Below are 27,392 nucleotides of genomic sequence, written 5' to 3' on the forward strand. Positions count from 1 at the left end.
CTAAATAAATCTTTGCAGTTTCAGAGTGAAGAGGCCTTTGTTTCAGTTGAATCTTATATTCAGTGATGGGAATACCTAGATCATTGTGGCTGCTAAGCCTTCTATAGCTCTTTCTTGATCAGAATGGCACAAATACTAAAAAGTGAACATAACTTACAGAACTACTTGATACTGAAGGATGAGCCAATTTACATATATGAATATTCAAATAAAAGCATAGCTCTGCAAAACCTGAAGCTCTCATTTACACAGTATACTATGATTTAAGCACACCTAGAAAGTCTATGAAAGTTAAGACTTTCTCCAAACATTTTCAAGAGAAAAGTAAATCACTAGAAACATTTTTAAAAGCTCAATTTGATTTTATATAGTTTTGCTTGAATTAGAGTCATTACTCTTGACCCATATTCAATATAAAATTATATCTCTTAAGTACAGTAAAATGCTTCCACTCACTATATAAAACAAGCTAGTCAACTCTTCTTTGAGTTAAGGCTATATCTAAGTCTGACTGCTCAATACAAACAAGAAAACAAAACCATTATCTAAACAAATCAAAACACATGCAAAGCAACCAGGGGATGGGAGACTGTTTTCCTCTCCTCTGAGGGCTGTTTAAAATTCAAAGAATTGAGGGGCTTTTCTTGCACTGAAACATTTTATATTTAATAGCTCTTTCAACTAAAGCTATGGAATAAAACATAAGTATAGCAAATATGAGACTTTAGTTCCCTGATATACATGGTAGGCAGACTCCTAAAATGGCCCCTAAGGTTCTCACTCACTAGGGGACACCCCTTGTATCATCCATGCCCCTTGAGAGTGTGTGGAATTGGTGAGTATGATGGGAACATGATTATGTTAGATGGCAAAAAGAATTTTGCAGTAATTAAAGTTGACCTTGAGTTAATCATCTAAGTGGATCTGAGCTACTAATGTGAGCCCTCTGCATCTGGGTGAAAAGGTCAGAAATAAAATTTAAGAGAGTCAAACTGTGCAAGGAGTTCTCCTGCTGGTCTTGAAGGAGCAAACAGCCATTTTGTGGAGGGCCATATAGCAGGGAATGGAACAGGAGCTCAGAAGACATGAGCCCCTGGTCAACAGCAAGCAAGAAAACAGGAACCTGAACGAGTCTCAGATAGGGCAGTAATGCTGGCTGATACCTTGATTTCAGAAATGTGATTGTGAGCAGAGAACCCAGTTGGTCTTGCCCAGACTTCTGACCTACAGAACTGTAAGTAAATAAATAGGTATTTTAAGTTGTTAAATTTGTAATTTGCTATGAAACATGTTACGGAAAGGGAGGAAAGATGAAGTGAGAATTGAAAAAAGGAAGAAAAACCAGTAGGAAAGGCCTATGAGGCTTTCATGTTGTATATATACGCCAGTGGCCAATATATTGGGGTGGTTTCAAGATAACCCTTTAAGTATCCAAGGAAAATATTAAATTTTCTGGTTATATAGCTCTCATCTTTAAAAATTTACCTTTTTGGGTATATTTAATAATGTTCACAACATCAATACAGATAATTTATATCTGTATTAATGCAAATAATTTACAAATGTTCACAGATTTATACTGGTTAAAATAGTTTAGAAAACACTGTTCTAATCAATGTGTAAGAAGACACTTATCCCTCAAAAAATGTCCAACCACATTTATTTTCACTCCTCTCATCTGTTCTATAATAAAGTTAAGATCTATACTAAATTCTCAAATTATGTAGTGTCTCTTCTAGCATCTTGCAATCCTACGGACAGTCTTTCTAGTTGATTCTAGGAGCCCTAGTAAGTTAATTTTATTGACTAATGCACTGTGTGAACATTACTATTTGGGGCACTTGTTAAAACAGAATTCCAGGTCTCTTCCCTACAGGTCAAACTTAGTAGTTCTAGGGAGACCTGGGAATCTGTTTACAATGTCTAAATCATTCCCATTCTCATGTAATTTGGGAAACTGGGCATCCAAGAATACTCATATATGTCAAGTTAGTATAAGTAAAATGGAAAGTGTGTCCTCTGGGAGAAACATAACTGTACAATTCCTTAAAATACAGAGGGTGCCAAAATAAAAGGTATACACCTTTTAGGAAAGGAAAAAACTGTATTAAAATTGTAATACTCAATATGTACTGATAACAAAAGATAAATGCAAGTCATGTGTGTACATTTTTTTGGCACCCCCAGTAGAATGTGAATCACGTAATAACATCCGTACAAACGCATGTGGGAAGCTACAAAATACCAAGTTGGGAAATATGAGAATTAACCTTGTTTCTCATATTTACCTGTGATGTATCATGTTTATCATATCCCATGCTTAGGCATTCAAATTTCTGAAATGTCAGACATGCTGTAAAGAAATTATTTTTAAGGATTTTTGCCTGAGGTGGTATTATGGAGAGTGTGTGAGCGGGCAAGCAATCTCTGCATCACATGTTCTTGTTCACCAAATTTATTGTTGAACATTCAGAACACCAGATTATGACAGTTTAAAAAGAAAGCACCAAAAATTGCTACACGTCAATACCTGAGCAGAGACTGAAGGCAAATATTCATCTATTAAACCCTACACCATAATGTTAAAACGCAGATAAAAACATTCACAACACCCTACAGAGTACAATAGCACTTTTTGTGAATTACAACCAATTAAATGTAATAATGTTAATTATACCATACCGAAAATACACACAAAATTACACAGAAGTGTATATTTAGTACACCATACATTGTACAAAGCACTGGAAAAGATCATGCATGTTTCAATGGAAATATGTGCAAGGTGACAATCATTTTTCGGTAAATACTATAGGACAAGTTCCTTTGCACTTAAGTAATGATACTATGCACTGCATTTTCTGGTTGAGAACAAAATTATCAATTTGTAAATAAATGATTACTGAATCTATCTCAGTGTAACACAGTTTATTCTCTACAAACTTTTAACTATAATATAAAAACTGATGCAGGTTGACAGCCATGTATTTTATTTTATTACATACCCTTGCCCAAACTACTTCATCTCAATTTGACCATGCTTTAAGGAAAGACATGTTTTCTTTTTACAAATTTTTAGAGAAACCTATATTTTTGTCTTTGGGGGAGGTAGTGGACATGAAATGAGAACAAATAAGTGTGTTGCATTTATGTTCAAAATCGAAACTGACAAATACACAACAAATTCTGAGAGATGTAGGCATCTTTTAGCAGAGACCATGAATGTCTTATGAATGGAATAATTTGTTTTAATATAAATTATATCCATTATTTTAAATAAGCATTGTAAAAATGCAAGTCTTTACATTAAAAAACAAAATAAAACTGGAGCTAATTCTCTCAATACATTAAAAATAGGAAGAAAAAAAACACTGAGAAGGAGAAAATAATGTTTAAAACTATACTACATGAATCTAAGTTTAATTACTGAAAAATCATTATTGGGTAAAATAATTTTATTTTACATATGAATACAAACCTCAATAACCTGAGGAAAAATAAATACAGGTCTTAGGAAAGAATTTATGTCTTTGACAGAGTACTCATTAAAAAGGCAAAAAAACTGAACTTAAGATTAATCTTTCCACGTATAATAAGTTCAGAACAGAAGTGCCACTACCTTTTCCTAAAAAAATCATTTTCAGAAACTTTAGTGAAACTTAAATTTCTGCGTTTATAAAGTGTAAGTCAATTTTAACTTGAAATGAGAACACTGAAAATTAAGGGCGGCCTTTAGAGCAATAGTTCTGCAAAGACTAAGGAAACACCAGTCAACTTCAATTTTCAATTTTCACTTCACCAACCTGAACAGAGTTGGGGCCAATTTGAGAAGACCACCGATAATAAAATATGTAGTTATAAAATTGCAGGGCATTCCTTCATCATTTTAAGGCACAGTCTGTTTTATCCCAAACAACTATAAGTACAAGGTCACAGTGATAATATGCATTCAATTTTGGTCTGGTTTCTCATGGGTACGTTGCTACATTTAGTCATAAGCTTAAGAAACTGTAATACAATCACTTTAAAATAATATATTTAAGTCATTTTTATATTTTTAAAAATGTAAATATACAATATAATTTCCTAATTTACATACACTAAAAATTGGAGTTTTCCCCTCATCCACAGGGAAGAAGAAGGTTATTTTTACCAATAGTCCAACAAATATATATTTGAGTATGTAGAAAGCATGGTTATGTTAAATACAGGCATCTCCTACTTAGGATAAAATTATTCAACACAAAGGAGAAACTCATTCCAAAAAAACAACGTTGACTTAACTTTTAGGTCTTGTACATCATCTTTTTACTAATATCCACAGTCCCCACCAAATAATTGAATAAGCGGTCACAAAATCAAGGCTAAACATTTTAATATTTGGCTTTCTCGGCTGTCTCTTTACTTCCACGGCTACTTCTGCAAATTGCATCAACATTATTAGGCAGAGAAACAGTAAGTGACATTAAATGATGGAAAAAAACTATAATATGAAGGACTGAAATTCCCTGTGAGAATTTCCATAGGGGAGAAATGAAAGAATTTTAACTAGATAAACATAAGCTTCTGAGTCTACCATATTTCTACTTTTCTCTCTAGAGTACAACACCATATCAGTGTTAACACTTTAGCATTAACAACTTGATTATTTCATATTTTCAAGACATGCATTTTAAAATATTTACTTCAATGTACTATGTTAGGTTCTAGTGGATAATTTTTTTTCTGCGAAACGTGACTGTGCAAAGGGACTGAATGGAAACACAGAGAAAAGAAAACAAATTCTGTAAACTTTCATTACAAAAATGAGACACCTGTACTAAAATGAACTGTGCAACAAAATTTAAAATTTTATATGGATATCACAGGATGAATCTAAAGCAAGATTACTTCAAATGATTACTTCAATTAATTAGTGAAAAATCATTACGGGTAAACTAATTTTTACCCTACAAATCAGAAAACATTATTCCAGAAGTCATATGAATAGAATACAACTATGCTATAAGCTTTATATATTTTCAAAGAAAAATTAGGGTATGGAATACAGTTTTGAGGATTTACACATTTAATATAAATCCTAGACATAAAATACTGAAAATATTTTTGCTTTAATCCCAATATGCTAAGAAAAGTTCATTGGCACAAATATCTGGAGGTATTTTTTTCACTTAGCTTTGGTGGCAAAGTGTGTTTTGCTATCAATATGAATACAGTTATACTTTCCATTGTAGAGGTTTATGTTAAAAAAAAAATTCAAATGTGCCTTTTTTTTCCTAAAAAAGGGATGTAAAAAGTCCAATATGAAATAAAACAAGTGCAACATGAAATACAAAATATGCCTATCATTTGGCTTTTGAACAGTTAATAGTTCTATGTTTTGTCTATAAATCTTTTACTAGTAACATTCCTACTATACAAATATTAAAAACAAATATAACATTAAAAAAAAATAGCATATGAACTTTACAAAAATGGCTACTTTTAGACTTCCTAAACTAAGATTAGGATTCAAATATGCAAACAAATTTATATTTAACTAATCAAAATACATCAACAGGTACAGTTTTTCTAAATGTTCAAAGTTACAATGTACAGCATCAGTACAGAATAATTCTGACATATATATGTACATATATATACATATGTATATATATCAAGTTCTATACAAAGTCATCAGAAATCGACTGGTACTTGGTATTTCAACACACAGTCATTTTTTGCAGCATAACATGCCAAACACTTTTAGGAAGTACTGTACTTGATTTAAAAAATTTTAGCCATAGACAATATAATCAAGATAAAACTTAGAATATCATCTAAATTTCAAAAGACATATGTTATCAATTCAGATATACTGTTATATTTATACTATTAATGAAATAACAGTTAGTCTATCTTACTGTTTCCAAGTTATATTCCATTCTTAAAACTAAGTTATTAATATCAGTATACAAAATTCAGTCTTCTGTATTATAATTTATTTATCAAAAAATGTGAATTATTGAGCATTTATAGTACACATATTTGGGTTTGGATTACTGACCTGACTTTTCTTTACTATCATCCTTATTAACAATAAAGATCATGAGTAGCCTCATACACTGTCTATCTCCTCAGGCTGTTACAACTTATTGTAAAAGAATGCATGAATAATACGTATAAGTGAAAGTTCATTAAAGAATTTGAAATGTTGTCCTTTGTTCAAAACAACCAGGATAAAATTTAGCTCCCAATCATCTTACTACTTTGTAAAAGTATCTTCTACATTTACCTTATGTGGCAAGGAGGTTTTGTGTCAGGATTTAATTTCATAATACAAAGATACTTTTATTGTTTCCTTTATCCTGGGGAGTGTCATTCTCTCCAAATTGATTTTCCCTCCTAAAATTTCACAAAGTGTCTTGTTTCCTATGATACACAAATTCACAAATCTAAAACACTGAGAAAACAGTGTTAATGAAAACTAATCAACAAATATCTACTCATAAAAGGTCCCAACACATTTAAGATTTTTTTCCCCACTGATTTTAATTTACTAAAATTGCAAATGCAGCACTGTAAAGTTTTGCACTAAACCTCATTATAAAACCAGACATTACACTAATTTAGACCTAATGCCTAAGATGAAAATATAGGCCATCTGAATTATCTGGGGATTCAAGAAATCAACAGCCCTAGTTTATCTCATAATCTTTGTGTTTCCATTTTTCCCAGAGCTTTCAAGAACTAAACTGAAAACTGAGTTTTACCTCCTTTTATTTCCTTTGACCACCTTCTGTAAGAGGTGCTAATGAGCAATGAGCTGAAATAAATATACTACGCTGTACGTGAAAAGTCTGAAGAGTGAAGAAAAGCATAGGAACTAGATAATGAACAAATAAGACAGTTTGACTCATATAAGTGTATGTGTGTGGTGGAAATGTGTACCATCTGCATGCGTAATACGATAATCAACACTTTCAAGGCCTACTATAATTCTTTTTCTTTCCTTACTGTATAATCATATAGATATCATAGTGTATAGTTCAATCAAGAAAAGGTATCCCATTATGTGTATCTAAATTATCTGACCAAAATATGAAAAAAATTAAAGATTAATACATGACAGGCATGAATGGTTTTTTTTTAGAACACTATTTTAAATAAAAGTTTTCATTCTGGTGACAAGAAAAGAGTTAGCAGAACCTATTTAATTTCTGGTGTGAAAAAGGTTCAGGGGGAAAAAAAAGCTTTAATGATTTCTATCATATTAGCAGTTCTAAATTATAAGAGTAGTAACTCCAAGAGACTTCAGAAACACTGACAGTACTCAGTGTTTCTCCTGACCAGTCTATATTTGACCCAGTTATCAATAAAAGCGTCCAGGAGTAATTTTTATAAGCACAAACCTTACTCCAAAACTCAACAAGTTGTACTAAAAATGTTGTAACATTAGAGCTCAGAAGTTTGTTGAGTCAGATAATCCCTAACTACCAATAAACAATTTCATTTTCAGTAATGTTGCTAATGAAGCTGTGTTGTTTTACCACCTAATAATACAGGCTGTAAGCATGATAGAAACAAGGTGTAACTTAAAGACAAAAAGAGTTCCCTTTTCCCAAGTGATAGAAACATCGATTTGGCTAATTTTCAGATAGACTCTACTTTCTCATCTCTGGTAGTTATTTGAGTTTAAAGTGCATCAAGATTTGATGAAGACCCCGTCAAAATGTAAAAAAAAAAGAAAAAAGGAAAAACAAAAGTCTCTCTCTCTCTCTAATATATACGTGTATGCATAAAATGGCTAAAGACCCAATCTACTGTAGTTTCTAAATTGTTTAATCAGGATCCTGTTTGTAGTTCTAAAATGAAACATTTTGTTAGAATAAATAAGACTTCATGATAACTACACTCACATGAAAATACCTCAGTAAGAATTTGTGTGCCTATTCTGCCGCTTTAAAAAGCTAATGTTCTAATCTCAAAGGAGAAGTTTAAGCTTGCTACATTTTATTCATGAGCAGTACTGACTAAACAAGGAGACTTTAGATCACACACACAATGATTATGGTTGTTAATAGAGGATCCAAATTAAGGGATTTTCTAAAGTTCTTTCTGTATATGGACTTAAGTTTAAATTCAGAAATACTTAAATGACACATTTAACCTGTAACTTGAAATCCATGAAAAAATAAAAGATACCATGTGTAAAAGTTGTTTATAAGAATATATATAGCTAACAGAGGCAGATGTGTCCTTATTTAAATAAATATGTGGTATGCTATGGGACAAGTGTACAATATAATAAATTACATTTCCTTTCAGGAACTGAACACAAGCATTTTGTATTTTACCCCTTTTGCCATTTTTCTCAAACAAGAGCCTGGTAGGTCTGCCTTGTCTACTATGATGTTATCCCTTCCTTTTAATGGTTTCAGTAAGTGACAGTATGAATCCTGAACAATAGGCATTAAGTTTAGAAAGACAACAATGGAATCAAACAAACTTACAACTCTCAGAGAAGATAGCAAGATCCTCTTCAATTGATGCCAAAAGAGCAAGGACCTGAGAAACAACTGACAAGTGGGATAACCCTGCAGAGGCAGTAACGTGGGGATAGTAACCCTCTATAGGCAGTAACAGCTGAGAGGTTGTAATGGAACCCAGATGCAATGGCAGATAAAATGAACCTGGTACTCCAGGATATCCCTGGGTAATAAGGACACAAGTCCAGGAGTGCAACTGCGGCATTACTAGGAATTGAGAGGTTTTAGGTATTTACAGCATACACATTTAAAGGAAGGGCTCTATCAGCCAGGTATACCTCAGCCTGAGTTTATTCTTTCTTAAAACAAAGATACCTAGCTCCACTACCTACGTCCTACTCTTTCGTAGCTAAACGTGAGCTGAAATCTGAAATGAAATAGAAATATTATTCTTTTATCTGCCGAACAATAACCACCATAGCAAATTAAGATTCCACTTTAAAACTAGTGACCAAAGTCTCTAATTTATTCAGGTATACTATTTATACTTATGCTATTAGTGGGGTAAGAGTTTGTCTACTGTTATTCCATTAATATTATAATTTTATACATCAAATGTAGTACTGCACTTGGTCATGATCATTTTTTTCACAGTAGTCCACAACTGTGAACACCTAGTTTTTTCTGCCCACTGGAATTTAGTTATTTTAACAATCCAACATGACCTGAGGCACTTTTGGCAACCATGGGGTCAATGGTTAAATTGATTTTAAAAAATAACTGAAGTGCTCCAATCCTAGTAAGTAAATACATATGAGAATTTTCTTTAAATTTAACAATATTTACTAGTCTCCTAATATTCACCAAGAATATAAAGTAAGGTTTGTATTGGAAAAGTAGCAAGAAAATTTCATTAAGTTTTGAGTTTGAATTATGTTTCCATCCATCAGTCTTGCATTGGTCACCAAGAAAACATGTCTCCTTAGAATTAAAAGGTATATTTTCATAGATGTAAGAAAACAAAACATCTACTTTGTTCACTGTGGCTGCCAAAAGCTGAACAAAGACTCTTCGTGGTTACTTCATTTTTGAGAAACCAAACAGTTGTGAATTTCATTAATCTTTTAAGACTTATTTCTCAAATTATGTCCTGTAGCAAATATGAAGTAAACCACTTTTCAGAAGAACGTGTGATGACATGAGCAGAATGCTTGAGGTGAGATTACCAAAAATGCTTTCCATTTACTGAGTGTTTAGGAGAAGATCCATAGTATGGCCAATCAAGCAGACAGGCTGATATGCTAGTATCCTCCGAGACAGTGTCCACCGTATCCTTTTACTAATTTTTCAAAAATGACGAGTACACAGATGCCACACCACAATACAAAACCATGCTTCAACTACTTTCTTCAAGCATTACAAAACTAATTTTCTATTTTCAACATTGTAAAAATAGACTTGTCTTCTCCAAAGGACCTTGCTGGATCTGTGCATTCCCTCTTATTACTGACCCTAAAGACATAAATCATTTTTATCATTCATTAAATCCAATCTTACATAAAGTTGCATAACGCATGGAATAAAAGAGGAATGAAGACAAAGCATGGAACCCTGTATAAGTGTGTAGACCCAAAAGCAATCACACCAACAGCCAGAGGAAGTGGAAATTGTGAAGTAGTCTTCAATAATTTACTGTAAAGAGACAGAAAAATATACGTTATGTAAACTATGTTGTGAGCAAAAACAGAGTATGTTGATCTTTTATAGTTTTGAGAAAGTGTTCTAAGTGATTTTAGATAAAGCAATTTTTCATATAATTTAGCTGTCCATAATTTTTGAAGTGATCAAGATAAGCCACATTTTTGCTAGAAAAAAGAAAAACATTTCTCTAAAGAACCAGTTTTGTTTAGTCTTTCAAATATTCACAACAGAAAAAATACTCGTTGGACATTTCCTCAGCAATTCTACCTCTGGAAATCTAGCCTAACAAAAATAATCAATAATGTTTACTAAGACTTAGCTACAGAAATATTTAACCCTACTGATAATAGCAAAAAAAATCTTCAACCAAATAAAAAAGGAACCATCCTTAATTAAAACAGGAGCATATAAGACAAGACATTAAACATTTTTAAAAGAAAAATACAGATGGTCCCCGACTTACAATGGTTAGACTTACGATTTTTCAACTAGACGATGGGGTGAAAGCAATATGCATTCAGTAGAAATTATAATTCAAATTCTGAACTTTGATCTTTTCCCGGATAGTGCTATGTGGTAAGATACTCTCTTGTGGTGTTAGGCAGGAGCAGTGAGCTACAGCTCCATCAGCCATGCGATCACAAGGGTAAACAACTGATACTCTACAGCGTAGTATTATGCGCATTTTTGACTTAACGATATTTTCAATTTACATTGGGCTTATCAAGACGCAACCTTATGGTAAGTGAAGAAGTATCTGTACTATCAGAAAAGTCTATTACTTTTTTACGCTGAAAATAGAGAAACAAAGGCTAAGAAGGGTTAAGGAACTTTCCTAAGGACATACAGCTATTAAATGGCAAACCCGAGGTTTAAACCCCAGGGTGGCCTGATTCTAGATTATCTGCAAATATCTGCCAGAATCAACTGAAAAGGTTCTGAGAGCAAACAACCAGTCAATGAAGGTCAAGTTTTACTATGGAGAAATTTAAACATATACATAAGCAGACTAACACTATAATGAACCTCATGTACCCATCACCCAGCTTCAAAAACTATCAAGTCATGGCCAATCTTACTTTACCTATATTCCTATCCACTTCCACTCCTCTATATTTCTTGGAAACAAATCTTAGACATCATACTTTTAAGGGTTAACTTTTTAAAGAAAAAAACATTATATCCTGATAAGTAAAACACATAATTAAGAAAGTAAAGAAAATATATTTTCATATAAATTATATTTACATATAAACCATAGCTAATACTATAGTTTTACCTTTAGGAATAGTCAAAGTAATTAGGAATAAACAGCATGCGTCAGACATTTAAAAAAAAAAAAATGGTGATAAAGACCAGGAATAGATGTGAGAAAAAGAAAGACTAAACTACTATACCTTGATTTTATTGAAACAGTGTAAGTATTTCCAAGAATTGCCATAGTTGGAATAAGGATAAATGCCAAAGGTTTACATGGATCAGGATTAAGTTTAAAGTAATACCTATATCAAAGAGAAAAAAATAAAATGTAAATCAACAAAGCACACTTGATAATTTTAAATTATCAGAATCAACCATATTAAATAAATTTCAAAACATTCTAGTAGCAATATGGATATAAGAGAACCCTAAACAGCTCATAAAATCTGATAATTTGGCTCTAGATCATCTTTATACCCAAGTTTTATGTGGAAAATTCTGTTCAGAAACTACTAAACAAAATTAATATTCACTCTGAAAGCCCTTCCTTTTTATACAACAAATTATTTAAAATATATTAAGGCTCCTCTATTTAAAAAAAGATAAAAAATAAAGGTTTTTAGTAATAGTTCCTTATCTTTTTAAAAACCCAAATTCTCATCTCTTCCATTTATTGACAGTGAAACATCTATAGCCTTTGATGAATCATAAATTTGTGCTCCCAAATCTGTGAACAAAAATCTGGGTCTTAAAATGAAGGACAAGAGAAGGATATTAACATCTGGTAAACTATGATTTAACTTATCACACTTATTTTGGTTCTGCCAACTTGTCAAAAAAAAAAAAATACTTCTAGTATTTAGATAACCTAAAAGTTTTATATCATTTCTGAAAACTATATTTGAGTAGGGGTTCAATTATTACTTGGATGAGGTAGTTTATTTTTTAAACAAAATTTATCAATAACTAAATATTCTAGAAATAGGAGGGCCTTTTCAGACTCTCATTTAACCTTATTAGGTAGCAAAGCAAATGACGGTTTTCAGTAGTAAGATAGCTGATCATTTATTTTAGTTAACTGTACGGGGGCACATTAGAAAAGTACACACTTCTTTCATTATTTCTAATATTTTTAAATGGGAGCATTTTTCTTTCCCCCAAATTTTAAACAACATAAAATAGATCATGAATTGAAAAATACATAAAACACAAGCATTATGAATACCTTAATACAACAAAATAAAACACATTTTCACATATGTCTAGATCAAAGGTTAAAGTGACAATTCCCTCTTTTGGCGGAAGTTTATTTTTCCAAAGTTATATTCTCATGCAAGGGAGAAAATGTGAATGTACTGAAAATAAATGTCAGGTGATATGTAGCTTCCTGTCCTTGAGGAAGTTGTATGAGCCATAAGGAATCTAGCAAGTCACTACTTATAGACATTATTGTTTGAACCGCATAAGTTTTCAATATAAAACTAAAACGAACCTAAGATTCTTTAACCAATAAATTAAAGATGGCATGCTGAGTAATACAATCCACGTTAATAAGTTAATCACTGTGCTGTGCATGCGAAGACTATCTTCAGCATCATTGGCAGATAAACGAAGATGGTGTTCCTTAGAGTCTTTGTGGTGATTGGATTTTTTTTCACTTCTTCTAGAGTGTTTGGGATTCTATAAAGCAAGAAAGTAAAAATATTGAGGCATTAAGTAAAATGTAAATTTATTATTGTATTTAGAATCATATTCAATTACTTAACAGCTAAAGAAACACATCTTTCCACTAGGAAACTGATAAAAAAAAAATACTGAAATTACCTTGTTTTAAAGTGGTTATCAGTTATAAAACTTTTATGCCTTTGACTTGCTATTTCCACTGCTGACAGTATATCCTCTAAGTAATTACTTAAAATAAAATTTAAAATATAGTGTGTAATAGCAAAAATGACATAAGTACTGACAAAGATCAAATTAAACTCAGACGATCTATTGTAATATTCATTAGGTTCACTTTCCTTAAAATTACTTAAAGTCATAAAACCTTTTAAACACTGTAAAATGCCAATTTTTAAAAAAAAAAAAACTTTACAATTTTCCCATGTTCTTTCCTATTAAAGTGATGTAGAGCTTTGAAAATAAAACTTACCACAGTTTGGCTATTTTTAAAAGTTGTTAGGCTGGCTTGCAGATGAACAATCTAGGAAAAAGAAATGACTGTTTAATTTTATTTTGAAACAAAAACCACCCATTTTTATTAAAATTGAGAAGCATTCAAATTTAAATTTTTTAAAAATCTAAATAAGAAAAAATTCATTTAAACACTGGCAAATATTCTTTTAGAAAAAATGTATAATTGGGGCTACCAGATGGCTCAGTTGGTTAGAGCACAAACTCTGAACAACAGGGTTGCCAGTTCGATTTGCACATGGGCCAATGAGCTGCACCTTCCACAACTAGATTGAAGGACAATGACTTGGAGCTGATGGGCCCTGGAGAAACACACTGTTCCCCAATATTCCTCCCCCCAAAAAAAGATAGTCACTTAATTCTTAAAAAAAAAAAAAAAAAAAAGGAATTACATTAAATATATATATAATAACAACACATGCTTACTATCATGGATTAAAAAACAGAAAAAAATACAAATTTCTAGAGTATGTTGGGGCCAGGATATACTGTGATACCCTTTACATTCTGGATCATGTAAATGATGCTCTGAATGATGCTTTGCTATAGTGTCTTGTGAGTAAAAAATTTGATTATATACAGCATAGTATAAAGGGTAACATGTTTTATATATTCTAAATCTTTGAAAATCTAAACTCAATTATATATGGTGGTGAAATGTTTTCAAGAACCGGAGAAAGTAAGTTTAATTTATTATTAGGTTTGCTTAAGTATTTGAGAAAGTTTTGCTTACTGGGTCAGTTGTTTGAAATACTCAATTAAAAAACTAAAGATATTATATTTATAAATCAAAGTAGCTCTACATAGTTTATTTCTGATGGATATAAATTTCCTTTGGAAAATCAAAAATAATCTACTGGGGTGCCAAAAAAAATGTATATACATGACTTGCATTCATCTTTTGTTATCGGTATATATTGAGAATTACAATTTTAATAGTTTTTTTCCTTTCTTAAAATGTGTATAAATTTTTTTGGCACCCTCCGTATAACATGCCATGTATTAGTGTTAAAAGCGGATGCAAATAAACCTTTGTTTAAAAAAGAAACAAAATATTATCCATTCTGGTGTCAACTATCTCTGCATAAGACTAATGTGGAAACTATGCAGTGTATGACCTCTATTTTCCTGCCAAGCTGTCAGCCTTCTTAGAAGTGTTTTTCACTTCCTCAGTAAAATTATCAGCCTAATTATTTCTATCATTGTCTTCTGATTCTTCAGCAACATATGTAACATTTTGCATTATCTCAGCATGACTGATAGTTTGATCTTACTGATAGAACTTTGTGTTTGGTCTATTACCCATGTACAAAGGAAGGTGTGAAAAAAATTGCTCTAGTAAAATGTTTTTTAAAAAGTTTAACATCAGAAAAATTAACATTACTTGCAAGAGCAAGAAACAATTTGAAACATTATATCTTCTCCCCTCCCTTTTTTTAAACAAACTAACCCAATTTAGACTAATAATTTCAGTTCTACAGTTAACTTTATATTTTAAATAACTAAGATGTTTAAAAAAAACACGTTTACACTTAACCCTGTTATATAACAGAGGTTACTGCTGTGGTAATTAAAATTTTTATTAACAACACCTACAGGAAATCCTATGCCTGCTGATGCAAAGCCCAGCCATTCTGACTTTATTGATCTGACATACCTTAAACACATAGTAAAGATAAGTAAGAAGTATGGCAAATGCTCCACAAGTTGCCCAACTAACTATAATCAAAACAACTGTGAAAAAGGGCAAGTCTGGTGATATCATCTTGATATCTTTAGGAAGTTCAGAGGGCCTGGAAAAACAAGAATAAAACTCTTAATAGTTATTTAAAGTCACATGTAAGAAGAATACAACACAGTATTCTACCAGGCTTTTCTGTTTATTAATATGAAAGCAGCATAAGGTAAACAGCAAGGTATTTTTTAATGGCAAGGGTAACATGTATTTGATTATAAATTCTGTTTACGCTGTGATAGCTCCTCTTCCATTTAGATACGCTATGGCTGATATTTATACTAAGAAAAAAACGTTGCTAAAGATAATCATTAATTATAGTCCCCCATGCCATACATTTCCAGTCTTGATAGGTGGAGGAACAGTTTTCTATTTCTTAGTCTCGAGATCACTCAGACATGTGATGGTGTCCAAAGCACCTCAGAAGAGTGGAGAAAGAAGTATCACACCATAAGCCCCTCTGTGACAGTAAATCACATAACACGTTTGGTGAGGAGTGGGAAAGGAAACTACATCAGTGGTTTACCAGAAAAGTCTACCAGTAACTTCCAACTATGTCTTCAGGCCTGTAATAAAACCATAGGCAATGCTTTGGAGCTCTTATACATTTCATCTAATCTGGTCCTAAATATCTTAATTGGAGCCTCCTGCTCTCAGGTGACTGAAAATCAACATAATAAAAGCAGTGCCATAGAAACATTTCCTCCTTAGAAAGATTTGTAACAGTGAAATTTACAAATATGAGTATAATCTGCCTAACTTTTTTGATTAACTCGAGCACTAACGTCAAAATCAAAGGTAGCATTTAATTTGCAATAAATGATCTTTGACAATGACATAACTTTCAACACCAACCCATGTTTTGCTAGTTATACATCTTTCTTTAGAAATTATAGTTTAGTGAAAGCAAATTAATTTTAAGGTTCGCCATCAGAATATAATTTTTTTCTTAATTAAGAGCAATGAGAAAGCTTTAATCTTTACCTTTTCAAAGCTAGCCACAATGAAGAAAGGAGTCTCACAGATGCAGAAGAAAGTAGGCCACCCCAGTAGGCAGTACATGTTCCAAACAGAAAGAGAATCAAGGACACAAGGGGGAAACACATACTCTGACTAGTTAAAACGATGGCATCTAATTCTGGTAGTAATAACACATCCCATAATTCTTTAAACCATTTATACCTGTGAATAAAAGAAAATATATAATAAAAAACAATTTAAAAAATCAACAACTGCCATTCAAGGATTTAGTATCTGAGGTGTATGACCATTCACTAGAGTCCCCAAAGGACGATGACACACAGTTTGTAACTACACTGAAAAACAAATTTTAATTCCTTGTATGGAACAAGTCCTTTATCTTCCAAGTAAGTCTACTGATCTTCAAAATTTGAGTCCTGAGTCTCAATGTAGCTTTACTGCTCTCTACTGATTCTTGTAAAGACAGAATAAGTGGTCTTTTTAAGTTAGAAAGCTAAAACCTAGCTGTAATGACAGAAGAAGAGATCTAAGTAATGGTTCTTAAGCAAAAAACAGAATGTGAATAAATTAAGAATGGAAAGTTAAGTTGGGTAGAGAGATCTGAAATACACTTTGTATGGGAAGTAAGAAAAAGTAATCTGAGGCACTGTTTCATCGACATCCTACACTGGTTGTGTTCTGGGATCCTCAAAGATCATGAACCATATATATCCCTCTACAAATGTTAAAGGCCTGGTATATTTACAGTCTAAATTTAGATTAATACGTACAATAAGTTAAATGGTTACTTTGGAAATAGTTATACTACTGAAGTAAATGTTCATATACTCATTAGGCCTTTGTCTAAGAGAAAAATCTCATTTAATAAAACAAGTCAATTGCCGTATTTGTGTGAAAATTTATATTCCATTATGGAGACAAACATAATGTTTTATATACAATACAAAATTAAAATCATTATCACAGATAATAAAACTTACCCCAACAGAAACTTAATCATAATTACAAAAGGATCAACTTTGTATGGTTTGGCTTCTTTATCCAATATAGTAGCATATTCTAAGCAATGACCTGGTGGATTAAAAATAAATCATATGTAGCACAGAATTCAGTCATTAAGTATAAAACATATTATACCCTGCCCTGTCTGTAAGAGCAGCACATTCCATGTCAGATAAAGCAAGGGTCTTCATTACTATCACAGAAATTCTCTTCAAAAGACTAAAAATTACTGGAATTCAATGGTTCCCACATAAGAGTATATATACAAATTTTGGAAGCTCTGGCTGGGGTTTCAACATCTGTATTTTCACAAAGCTCCACGGACAATTTTTTTTTTTTTTAATACTTTACTGCGATACAATTTGCATACCACACAATTCATCCATTTTAAATGTATGCTATTCTGTGGTTTTAGTATATTTACAGAGTCATGCATCCATCACCACAGTTCATCTTAGAATATTTTCATGACTCTCCAAAAAAACGTTCCCCTTAACTGTCACCTCCAATGCCTCCCCAATCCTAGGCAAACACTAATCTAGTTTCTTTCTCCGTAGATTGGCCTATAAGGAACATTTCATATAAATGGAATCATACAGTATGTGGTCCTTTGTTATTGGCTTCTTTCACTTAGCACATTTCCAAGAGTCATCCATGTTGCAGCATGTAGCAACACGTTTTATTTATCCGTTCATCAGCTGATGGACATTTGGGCTGCTTCCACTTTGAGGCTGTCATGAATAGTGCTCCTGAGAACATCTGCGGATGAGTTGAGTGTGGGTGTATGTTTGCCTCTCTCTTGGGTATATACGTACCTAGGGGTGGAGTTGCTGAGTCATATGTTAACTGTTTAACCATCTGAGGAACTGCCAGACTGCTTTCCAAAGCAGCGATACAGTTTTACATTCCCACCAGCAGTGTATGAAGGTGCCAATTTCTCCACCTCCTCACTAACACTTGTAATTGTCTGTCCTTTTTATTTAGTCATTTTACTGAGTATGACCCATGGTGATTTTGGATAAGCATCCTTCGTTCAGAATTACTTGTTTAATTGATGTGAGACATAATCCCGGACTTACATCCTCTAAATGAACCAATATCATAATCTCTGGGGTCTCTATGGACTACCTGGATATAAATTCTGTATGTTTGAGAATCAGTTATCAGGTCACTTGAAAGTAAGGAGAATGAAATATCTCTTTCAAACTTTCAAAACAAGATATTTATATTCAAGTATAGTTGATGTCATACTGCCAAAATAATCTCTTAATTACAAGGCTGGATCTGGGCAGAGCATACTGAATGTTTTTTCCTTCTTCATGGAATATAAATTAAATCAGGTTAAAATAAACACTAAAGGCAGACCTGAAATTGTAAAAAGTCATTGAAAAGGAATTAGCAGCTGTAAAAGGAATTGGCAAGATGGAAATGACGGAAGGGATTTTGGGATTGCTTTTATATATCTTGGCCCTATTCTCTTTTCCTATCTCTTGCCTCCCTTGATTACTATCCAAGCCCAACAAGTGTGTAAGGACCTTACATCCTGGGAAACTACTAACTGCCATTCTCTATAGAGGGTTTGATCAAATATACTATTTATTCTATATTTGCCTCTCCAGATCTATTCTCCACCCTTTACTTTGCTCTGAATTGGGGGAGGCTGAGTTTTACACACAAGCTTCTAGTTAGGTTCAGCGAATGAGGGCCACTGGCAGATAGGATAATGGGTGGAAATAAGGTTAGTGTATTTCTTTTCCCACCTTTTCCCCTGTTGAGCCACAGGCTGGCTGTGGCCACAGCGGTACCCAAGGCAGCAGCTGCGTTAATGCTGTCCTCTCCGACAGTTCGAGGTTTGCTCCCTCCCTTGCCCTGTACCTAGGAGTATTAGAGGCCTCTGTTGTTAATCTGGCACTTCATCATTTCTTGTTGGTTTTCCTTAACCCTACACAAACCTTTGAAATAGTCCCTTCACCAGAATCTCAGTTATTCCATTCAGTGTGCCAGGACCTAACTGATACAGCCCAAGTATCACACTGAATAACTACTATGTGCTTGGCACTGTGTTAGGTACAGGGATCAGAGGGAGAACACGATCTCTATCAGTGAGCCTCTACCTATTAAGAGGTCCTCCAAATACAGGGAAGACACTTCAGGCACAAGGATAGAAAATGGAGAAAGCAAGTAAGGAATTTTCTTGGGGATCTCTTAAAACTTAGAAGATCTCAAATCCCTGTAAACTTGAGAGAGATGGGCTATAAATTTTCAAGAAATTGATGTGTCTTCCTTAGCCACAGGAAGGATAAAAATGTAGTAACGGAGCACAGAGGAAGGAAGGGAGGGAGGAGGGAATAACATTCTTACCTGTTGAGAAGAGAGAGTATAACTGTCCTCCATAAGCAAGAAGAATGCTAGATATCACATAAGCAGGAAGAGCTCCACCATGAAATCTAACTACCTAGAAAACAGGCAAAGCAATGGGCAACTTCGGAACAGTCATGGTAATGCAATCTATGTACTGTCACATAAAATAAAAATGTCATTCTTCACTTTGTATCTTTCATGACGTGGCCACAAAGGTATTTCTAGTAATGGGTATCAAAAATCTGTGTAAAAATAAATGTTAAGAGTATAAGCATATTAGAAACATGGTATCTGAATTTTTCATTAAAGGCTCCTAAGGAGAATATATAATTGAGTAACAAGTGCTACAAACTTTTTTACAATGCACATTTAGTGAGCATTTAATATGTTCTACACATAACAAACATCTTAAATATGCATTATCTCATGCTCTCCTCCCAAAAACGTTTGAGGTAGTTTTTATCCCTATTTTACAGATGAAATTCAGGCACAGGGAACCAAAGTAACTTGCACAGTTAAAAATACAATACACAGGCAAGTTATTTACTTGTTACCTCTCTGTGTCCTCATTAGTAAAATGGGGACAATAGTACTTACCTTATAGGTGGTTTTAAGGATTAAACATGTTCATTTGTATAAAGCACTTAGAATATTAACGTGAACATGATAAGCTAGCAGAAAACATAAGCTGCTATTATTAAACTTCTATGTCCGCCACTGTCTTTGGAAATCTTGTGGAATGGGATTTAACTCAGAGCCTAAGTTCATAATCATTATGTCATAGTGCCTCAAATCACTCTATCAGCTGATCCAATCTCTGTAAAAAACATACATGTAACAAAAATAAAGTGTTAAGTTTTTGTTTCAATAATAAAGTTTTAAAAGAAAATTTAAAGCATGTTCTCTATTCACAGAATTTTTTAGAAAATGTATAGATTCCCTTGGAAATTTGATAAAAGCTATGGAAATGGATGCTTACACATAATGCTATGTAAATTGTCAGCAAGTTCAAGGTCGTCTGGAACCTCCTCTGCGGATATCCAGGTTAAAAGAGATAAGAAAGCCTCAAAAAACTTATAGTCTATATTCATGATTTATAGTTTATAGCTTTGAGTGGAGACTGGAGCAAAATAGAAAAGATCATTTTTCTACCTATTTCTAAATGATACTCATTGCCTGCTAATGACATGCTAAGAAATATACATCATACGTTAGTTACTAAGAGTATGAAAGGCAAGTTAAGCAGCATAGCAGGCTCCAAGGCAGACTCCTCGGTTTAGAGTCCAGTCTTGTCTCTCACTAGCTTTGTGTCCTTGGGTAAAGTACTTTACCGCTCCTTCTCTCTATGCCTGTATCAGTAAAATGAATATAAGTAGCACTTCATAGGGAGTCTGAGGCTAAAATGTGTTCCTTTTGTGCAACACATCTGGAATAGTAACCGGCAAAGGGAGGAGATCAGAAAATATTCGCTGCTATTATTAACTTTTAATGCCTTCATTGTCTTTAGAACTCTTATAAGAGGTCCTACACAGAAAAATTTCTTTATAACGACTGAGTGTCATTGTTACAAATGTTAAGGGTTATACTGGGCCATAGAATCAACAATCATAAAGTGATCTCCATGGATCAAACCATAGACACGCTTCATTTAGTTTTGTATTTGGCACAGTATTTCTTTACGTTTTTGAATTAGATGCCAACGTTGAAAAATTAAAAGTTTAAAAATCCAGATTTCCAGTGTCTCTTAAAATTGAAAGATTTGGCAACATTGGACTTCATTCCTACATAGAAATTATTTATTAGGGATTATGTATTCTCTTGAGAAAGTACTTTTCAGCTTATTTTTTGCCCTCTTTCTCATAAAAGTAGACTAAAGAATATGTAAATATATTTTCCTACCCTTTTTCTGAAAAAAAATTAATTTTATGAAAAATTTTCTAATTAAATACTAAAGATTCTCCCAAGTGGTTCCTTTTTATTCTTCTTCCCAGCTTTCTTTGAATGAATCAGCGATGCTGAAAATATGTATTATTTTTTAAAGATAAGTAAGATATATTATACAACTTCATTTCATTCTCATACTGTTCTCAAGCTAAATTTGTAAGCAAACATAAAGGAAGAACATCTTACGTCTTTTCAATAATTTGAGAACCTAATTACCATAAATCCTTTGATATTTAGAAAAGTACCCATCTCTGATTCTGTAATACCCACACATCCTCATTTTTTAGAAAAATGTCTAAACAAGAATATTAACCTGTCCTTTTTTGATGCACATATAATTATGCTTGACTATAGAGTATCGAGCTAACTAGATTCATCTTGTCACTAATCTGAATTATGAGGCACAGGGATGATATAAGAGAGTATGTTATATCCTCAGCTAACACCATCATAAACAGTAAAATGCCTTTTGGTCATACTAAAAAGGACAGCATGAATTCTTCCCCTATATTCCAAGAGATCATCTTTCTTAATAATTGTCCCTTAATGCTTTACCTGTAACTCTCCACGATGCTATTTTCCAACTTGTATTAACATGTAATCTTCTCTTTCTAATGGAGCATAAAATTTTTATACATTAACTTAGAATTTTCTAAGGTTCACAAATTTAATAATAATCACAATCCAGTTCTGATCAGGTTGTTGTGAGGACCAAATGAGATAATGCATATTTAAAAAGTTTCTAATTTAATTCTGATTAGTGAGTTTTATTATAATTGTAGAATTAAATGACTAAATTAAAAATATTCTGCTATGCTGGGACTGCAAAACACAAAAAATAAAGTAAAAGTAAAAAAAAAGGCACAATAAAAAAAATAAGTAAATTTTAAACCTGTATTTCTTTGACTAATCAGTATTATCTATTTATGTCCTGGCTATACAATTCTGAAAATTACAGTGATGTTTAATATAATAGCAATTAAACTATTTTTAGTTTAATTGCTATTAAATTATTTTAGCTTAAATTATTTTTGTAACACAATTTACCTATGAATTATAGAAAGATACTCCTCAAATCAATTTAAACTATTTCAACACGTTTATTTTTAATATAATTCACTTTTACCTTTTACAAATTGAGTACGCACAAAATAAAAAGTTCTTTGAAAATGTTCATTTATATGACAGAGCCTACAGATTTATTGGACTATGAATTATAGTATAGTATAAGCAACATGAAATCTTAATACGACATTCATTTAGCCAAAAACTATTAACTTGTTTGAGAATCAGAAATCAGCTCTCATTTCTAGGAAGTATCAAACATGAAAGCATCTCCTTAAAGTTGGCCAACTAAGGCCTGTGTGACAAGAATGATTTTTAGATTTTATTAAAGTGGAAGAAAGAAGAAAAAAGGAGAAAGAAAAAGAAAGAAGCTGCAGTAGTGCAGGCAGCAGCAAGAGAACATAGGTGGTCTGCTAAAATATTTATAATCTGGCCCTTCACAGAAAAAGTTTGCAACCCCTGCCTTACAGTATCTATTCACAAGGCAATAAATAATCAAACAGGAGTGTCTCTTACCTGCCCAAGGATTTCTGAAAAGGAAGTCTTCACTGTCACCTAGTTTAGAACAATCATTTTAAAAAAGGTTATTTTTCCTAAACTCCTCTAGTTCATTTTTTATTAAATTGAGCACTTCTATACACCTCTAAGCATAATCATTAATATTTAATAATAAACCTCAAGGCACTCAAGATCTCAAAAGAATCCAGAGGGTAAGGGGGGTGGGGGGTGGGGGGTGGGAGATGAGGGTAAGGGGGATCGAATATATGGTGATGGAAGGAGAACTGACTCTGGGTGATGAACACACAATGGGACTTATAGATGATGTAATACAGAATTGTACACCTGAAATCTATGTAATTTTACTAACAATTGTCACCCCAATAAATTTAATAAAATTAAAAAAGAATCCACTGAACCATCAAAATACAATTAATTTGTATCAAGTGTAATTATACTGTCTAGTATGTTTTCCCATACTCTAAGTCTTTAACAAGTGGATGAATACTACAGAATATATGGTAACCCTTTACTAACTAAAATATTTAATTAACCTGAATAACTTATTACCAGATCACATAAGCTAAAGAATTTATTGAAGAAAAGAAAAAAGAATTTATTGAATGATTGAGCCCAGAAGTTATATATGTTTGTTGAAAAATTAAGCACAAAGTAATCAACCTATTATTTAACTAGTACTTTAAAGTCTCAAACCCAACATTAAATAGAGGTAAGCTTCTGAGTAAATTTTATAAAATTAGTTTCACATGTTACATGACCAAAACACATAGTACATTTAGTAAAATTGAAGCCAAAAAAATATTTTGAAAAGAAATTCATCATTAATTATGTCTAGCATAAATATACTTTCTTTGATATTAGGAAGTCTGGGAAAAGGAAATAGATCTTTCATAGGAAGGTTATAAAATGACTATATTTTGTCAAAAAAATAGACTTTTTGAAAATATAAAGTATTTGTAAAAACATGAATATTTTGAGAATATGCAGTATTTGGAGCCAAATTATTAACACAATTCTTACTATATCTGTAATATTAGAAATCTGAAGGTACAAGTTAAAAACAACTACAGCCCTGCAAAATCTTTCAATGTTGGAAACAGAAAGCAAGACATCAAAACATTAATAAATTCCACAAAATCTAAAATAACTCCTAATATTATTCCAATTAAAAATTGGTTGTAGGAACATATTCTACTCATTTGACCTACCAATCCTAGTTCACCCGAAGAAAGTTAGTTCTAATGAAGAATCCAAATATTTAAGTTTGGTTTAAAGTGGCTGAGTAGAAATAAGATACTTCACATAAACCAGAAACCTGTGATGTCACCACAAATGTGTACTTCAACCACTTAAATCTGGAATCCTTAGAACCCAGGCAAGCTCTAATACAGAAAGGAACTTCTTTAGTTCATGAGCCCGTAAGTAAATAAAATGTTACTCTCAAGTCTATTTCCCTTCTCTTAGCACAGAGATCCATGTGATTGTAACACAAATACAACAGGCACTAAATTGTACATATTAATGACTAACCGAGCTTAATATAATCAGTAAAAAGGAAAGAAGCTCCTTAAGCTTATCCAGTAGAGCTGGAAACCAATATACATCATATTGACTACTAAATTTAAGCCACATAAGCTGGTTTCATGATGTTCTTCAACTTATAAAGGATTCTGGACTTTGGACTTCCAAATTGAAAAGGTTAATCTACAGTCTCAATTTTTATTTCATTTTCTATTACTTATTAAGATGTATAATTTCAGTGGCCAGGTAAGAAAATACGGAGGTATTAGCCTCAGGTATATGATGATGTGGAAGTAGACAAAATGGAGAATATTTAAAGCAATATAAATGCCTATTTCTTTTTTATAAAAATGTCTATTTCTAATATTTATTGCCTTCCACATCATCATATACCTGAGTCTAATACCATGTTGCCCCGAAAATAAGACCTAGCCGGACCATCAGCTCTAATGTGTCTTTTGGAGCAAAAATTATAATATCCGATCTTATATTATATTATATTATATTATATTATATTATATTATATTATGTAAGATCCAGTCTTACATTATATTAAAATAAGACCGGGTCTTATATTAATTTTTGCTCTAAAAGACGTGTTAGAACTGATAGTCTGGCTAGGTCTTATTTTCGGGGAAACACGGTATAAAAATATACTTCCAGTTTATTCTATAACTAAATCTTAAAAATTAAGCAAACATACAGCTTACCTCATACTGACAGTCTGATGATGTGTACATTTTTAATAATGCTACATGGCTGTCATTTTCTGGTTGAGCAATATGGAGTTTCACAGAAATTTCTGTAGAAGATGGAACCCTGAAAAGATAACGTAAATATCAATTCTCAGATACAAAATGCTGTTAAATCACCATGGCTAAGTCAATCCTCAGCACAACCCAATGCAATAATGTAGAGGATGCTAGATGTCAAACCCATTATGGATGGGCACTCTCAGTCATATCACCGTTGTCTAATGCTCCCTCTAGGACACAGAAGTTGAGGAGAGGGTCAGAAAAGGTTCATGTTCCAGGCAATTCAGGTTTAAATTCTACATCATTTAAATAAGAATACTATATATTATCTTATGATAAGTTATCTTATGGGCACAATACTACATAAAGGATACCTGTTTTACTAACAGGCACTGTAACAATTTCACTATGATTTAAATAAACAAACTAAGTAGAATACATATTATTCAAAAAACACAAAAGTTTAAGGTAAATTCTTTCATATACTTACTGTGCAATGGTTAGTGAATCTTCATAAGACCAGGGAATATGAAGTTTATAGATACTAGTTATTTCTTCTGTGAAAACATAAAGGAAATACATTATTACTAATCTTATGTCACACTAAATGTTATATAAGCTACTATAATGTATAACTACTTATACAATTACCTATTTCATAAATAAATCAGTAAAGTTACATCACATAATAAGAAATCACAGAGGATTATTAAGTAATAATGTTTAATAAGATTTACAAAAGATATTGGGGCATATGGGAGGTACTAAGAAACTAGAAAAACATTAAACAGCTAAATCTAAATTACTATTATAATAAGACAGCAAGATATATAGTATTTTTAAAATGTAGGTATTTAAATGAAACAGATGAAGATGTTTACTATTAAGAAAGGGTCATGTTAAATATGTTGGAAATATAAACAGCTTTTCTGTTATGATGTATTTAATTTTACTTCACATAAAATATATAGAAACATAAATATAGAAAATTCAACTAAAGAAAATTCTTCAAATGATAATATCATTATATTTTTTAAGAAAATACACTTACCTTTGACTCCTGAGCACTTGCTTACTACGTTGACTTTAAAAGCTTGGTATATCTAACAATTTGACCACAAAAACAAAAAACAAAAGTTTATTTGTTTGCTTAACTAAACAGTAAAGTAAAATCAAATCCTTGCTATAGTCAGGATAATTACCTGTCCAAAGTTCAGAAGCTCTATATTATAGAATAGGCCACTTGTATTTAATATCACTTTCCTTGAAGTCAATCCTGTTAAATTAAAAGTACTGTATTGCTTAGAATACCAAAGAATAAAAAAAAAGAAAAAGAACCAATTGCTTAAACAATGTTAAAATGATACCAACAGATTTTTAATGTTAAAAAACAGTTTACACATTCTGCCTTCTGATATGAAGGAATGAACTAAAAATATGATCCTTCTTCAATAAACTCTGGACAAAAACATTTATAATGCCTTTTAATCATATGTATGTTTTTAAAAAATCAAGCTTGTATTTCCAATTTCAAAAAGGTACGCTTTCTTGGTAGATCACTTATTTTATAGGCTTGCTATCTTTAATGAGCTAAGTGATTCACAGTTATCATTTCTGCATTGTTCTGAGTATTTTTCTATCAAACAAAAAAGGGGGCGGTCCAAGGGAGGTATAAAGATCTTAAAAGAAGTTTCCTCTACCAAGTAATACAGATTGTTTTCATAAATGGCATAGAAGGACACAAGAGCCAATGAAAACAGAGATTCCAACATCCAACAGCAGAATTTAAGCAAAAAAATGTAATAGTATTGGATTATAACCCAATGAATAAAATAAATATGCATGAGTCCATTACTGACATAAATAAAAATGGAATAAATAAATAAATCAGGGACAAAGGGCAACTTCTCCTTAGGAAGCATTCCAATACATATAGAATACCAGTAA

At 32.1% G+C, this 27,392-nt stretch overlaps 1 protein-coding gene across 2 annotated transcripts in view; it reads right to left on the reverse strand.

Annotated features, from left to right (window-relative positions):
* Window positions 1-2,439: 2,439 nt before the first annotated feature.
* PGAP1 (post-GPI attachment to proteins inositol deacylase 1) overlaps window positions 2,440-27,392 on the reverse strand; it is a 69,608-nt gene continuing 44,655 nt past the window's right edge. For both annotated transcript variants that reach the window (XM_019741321.2, XM_074339617.1), the window contains 13 exons: window positions 26,648-26,721; window positions 26,497-26,548; window positions 25,936-26,002; window positions 25,401-25,509; window positions 23,167-23,205; window positions 19,642-19,735; window positions 17,259-17,349; window positions 16,282-16,479; window positions 15,220-15,355; window positions 13,522-13,572; window positions 12,862-13,049; window positions 11,567-11,671; window positions 2,440-10,160 (listed from right to left, as the gene is read on the reverse strand). In XM_019741321.2, coding sequence (XP_019596880.1) covers window positions 10,022-10,160; window positions 11,567-11,671; window positions 12,862-13,049; window positions 13,522-13,572; window positions 15,220-15,355; window positions 16,282-16,479; window positions 17,259-17,349; window positions 19,642-19,735; window positions 23,167-23,205; window positions 25,401-25,509; window positions 25,936-26,002; window positions 26,497-26,548; window positions 26,648-26,721 — 1,343 coding nt within the window. In that variant the 3' untranslated portion in view covers window positions 2,440-10,021. The remainder of the gene's footprint in view (window positions 10,161-11,566; window positions 11,672-12,861; window positions 13,050-13,521; window positions 13,573-15,219; window positions 15,356-16,281; window positions 16,480-17,258; window positions 17,350-19,641; window positions 19,736-23,166; window positions 23,206-25,400; window positions 25,510-25,935; window positions 26,003-26,496; window positions 26,549-26,647; window positions 26,722-27,392) is intronic.

This window comes from Rhinolophus sinicus, linkage group LG01, assembly GCF_036562045.2.
Source record: "Rhinolophus sinicus isolate RSC01 linkage group LG01, ASM3656204v1, whole genome shotgun sequence".
Lineage (NCBI taxonomy): Eukaryota > Metazoa > Chordata > Mammalia > Chiroptera > Rhinolophidae > Rhinolophus > Rhinolophus sinicus.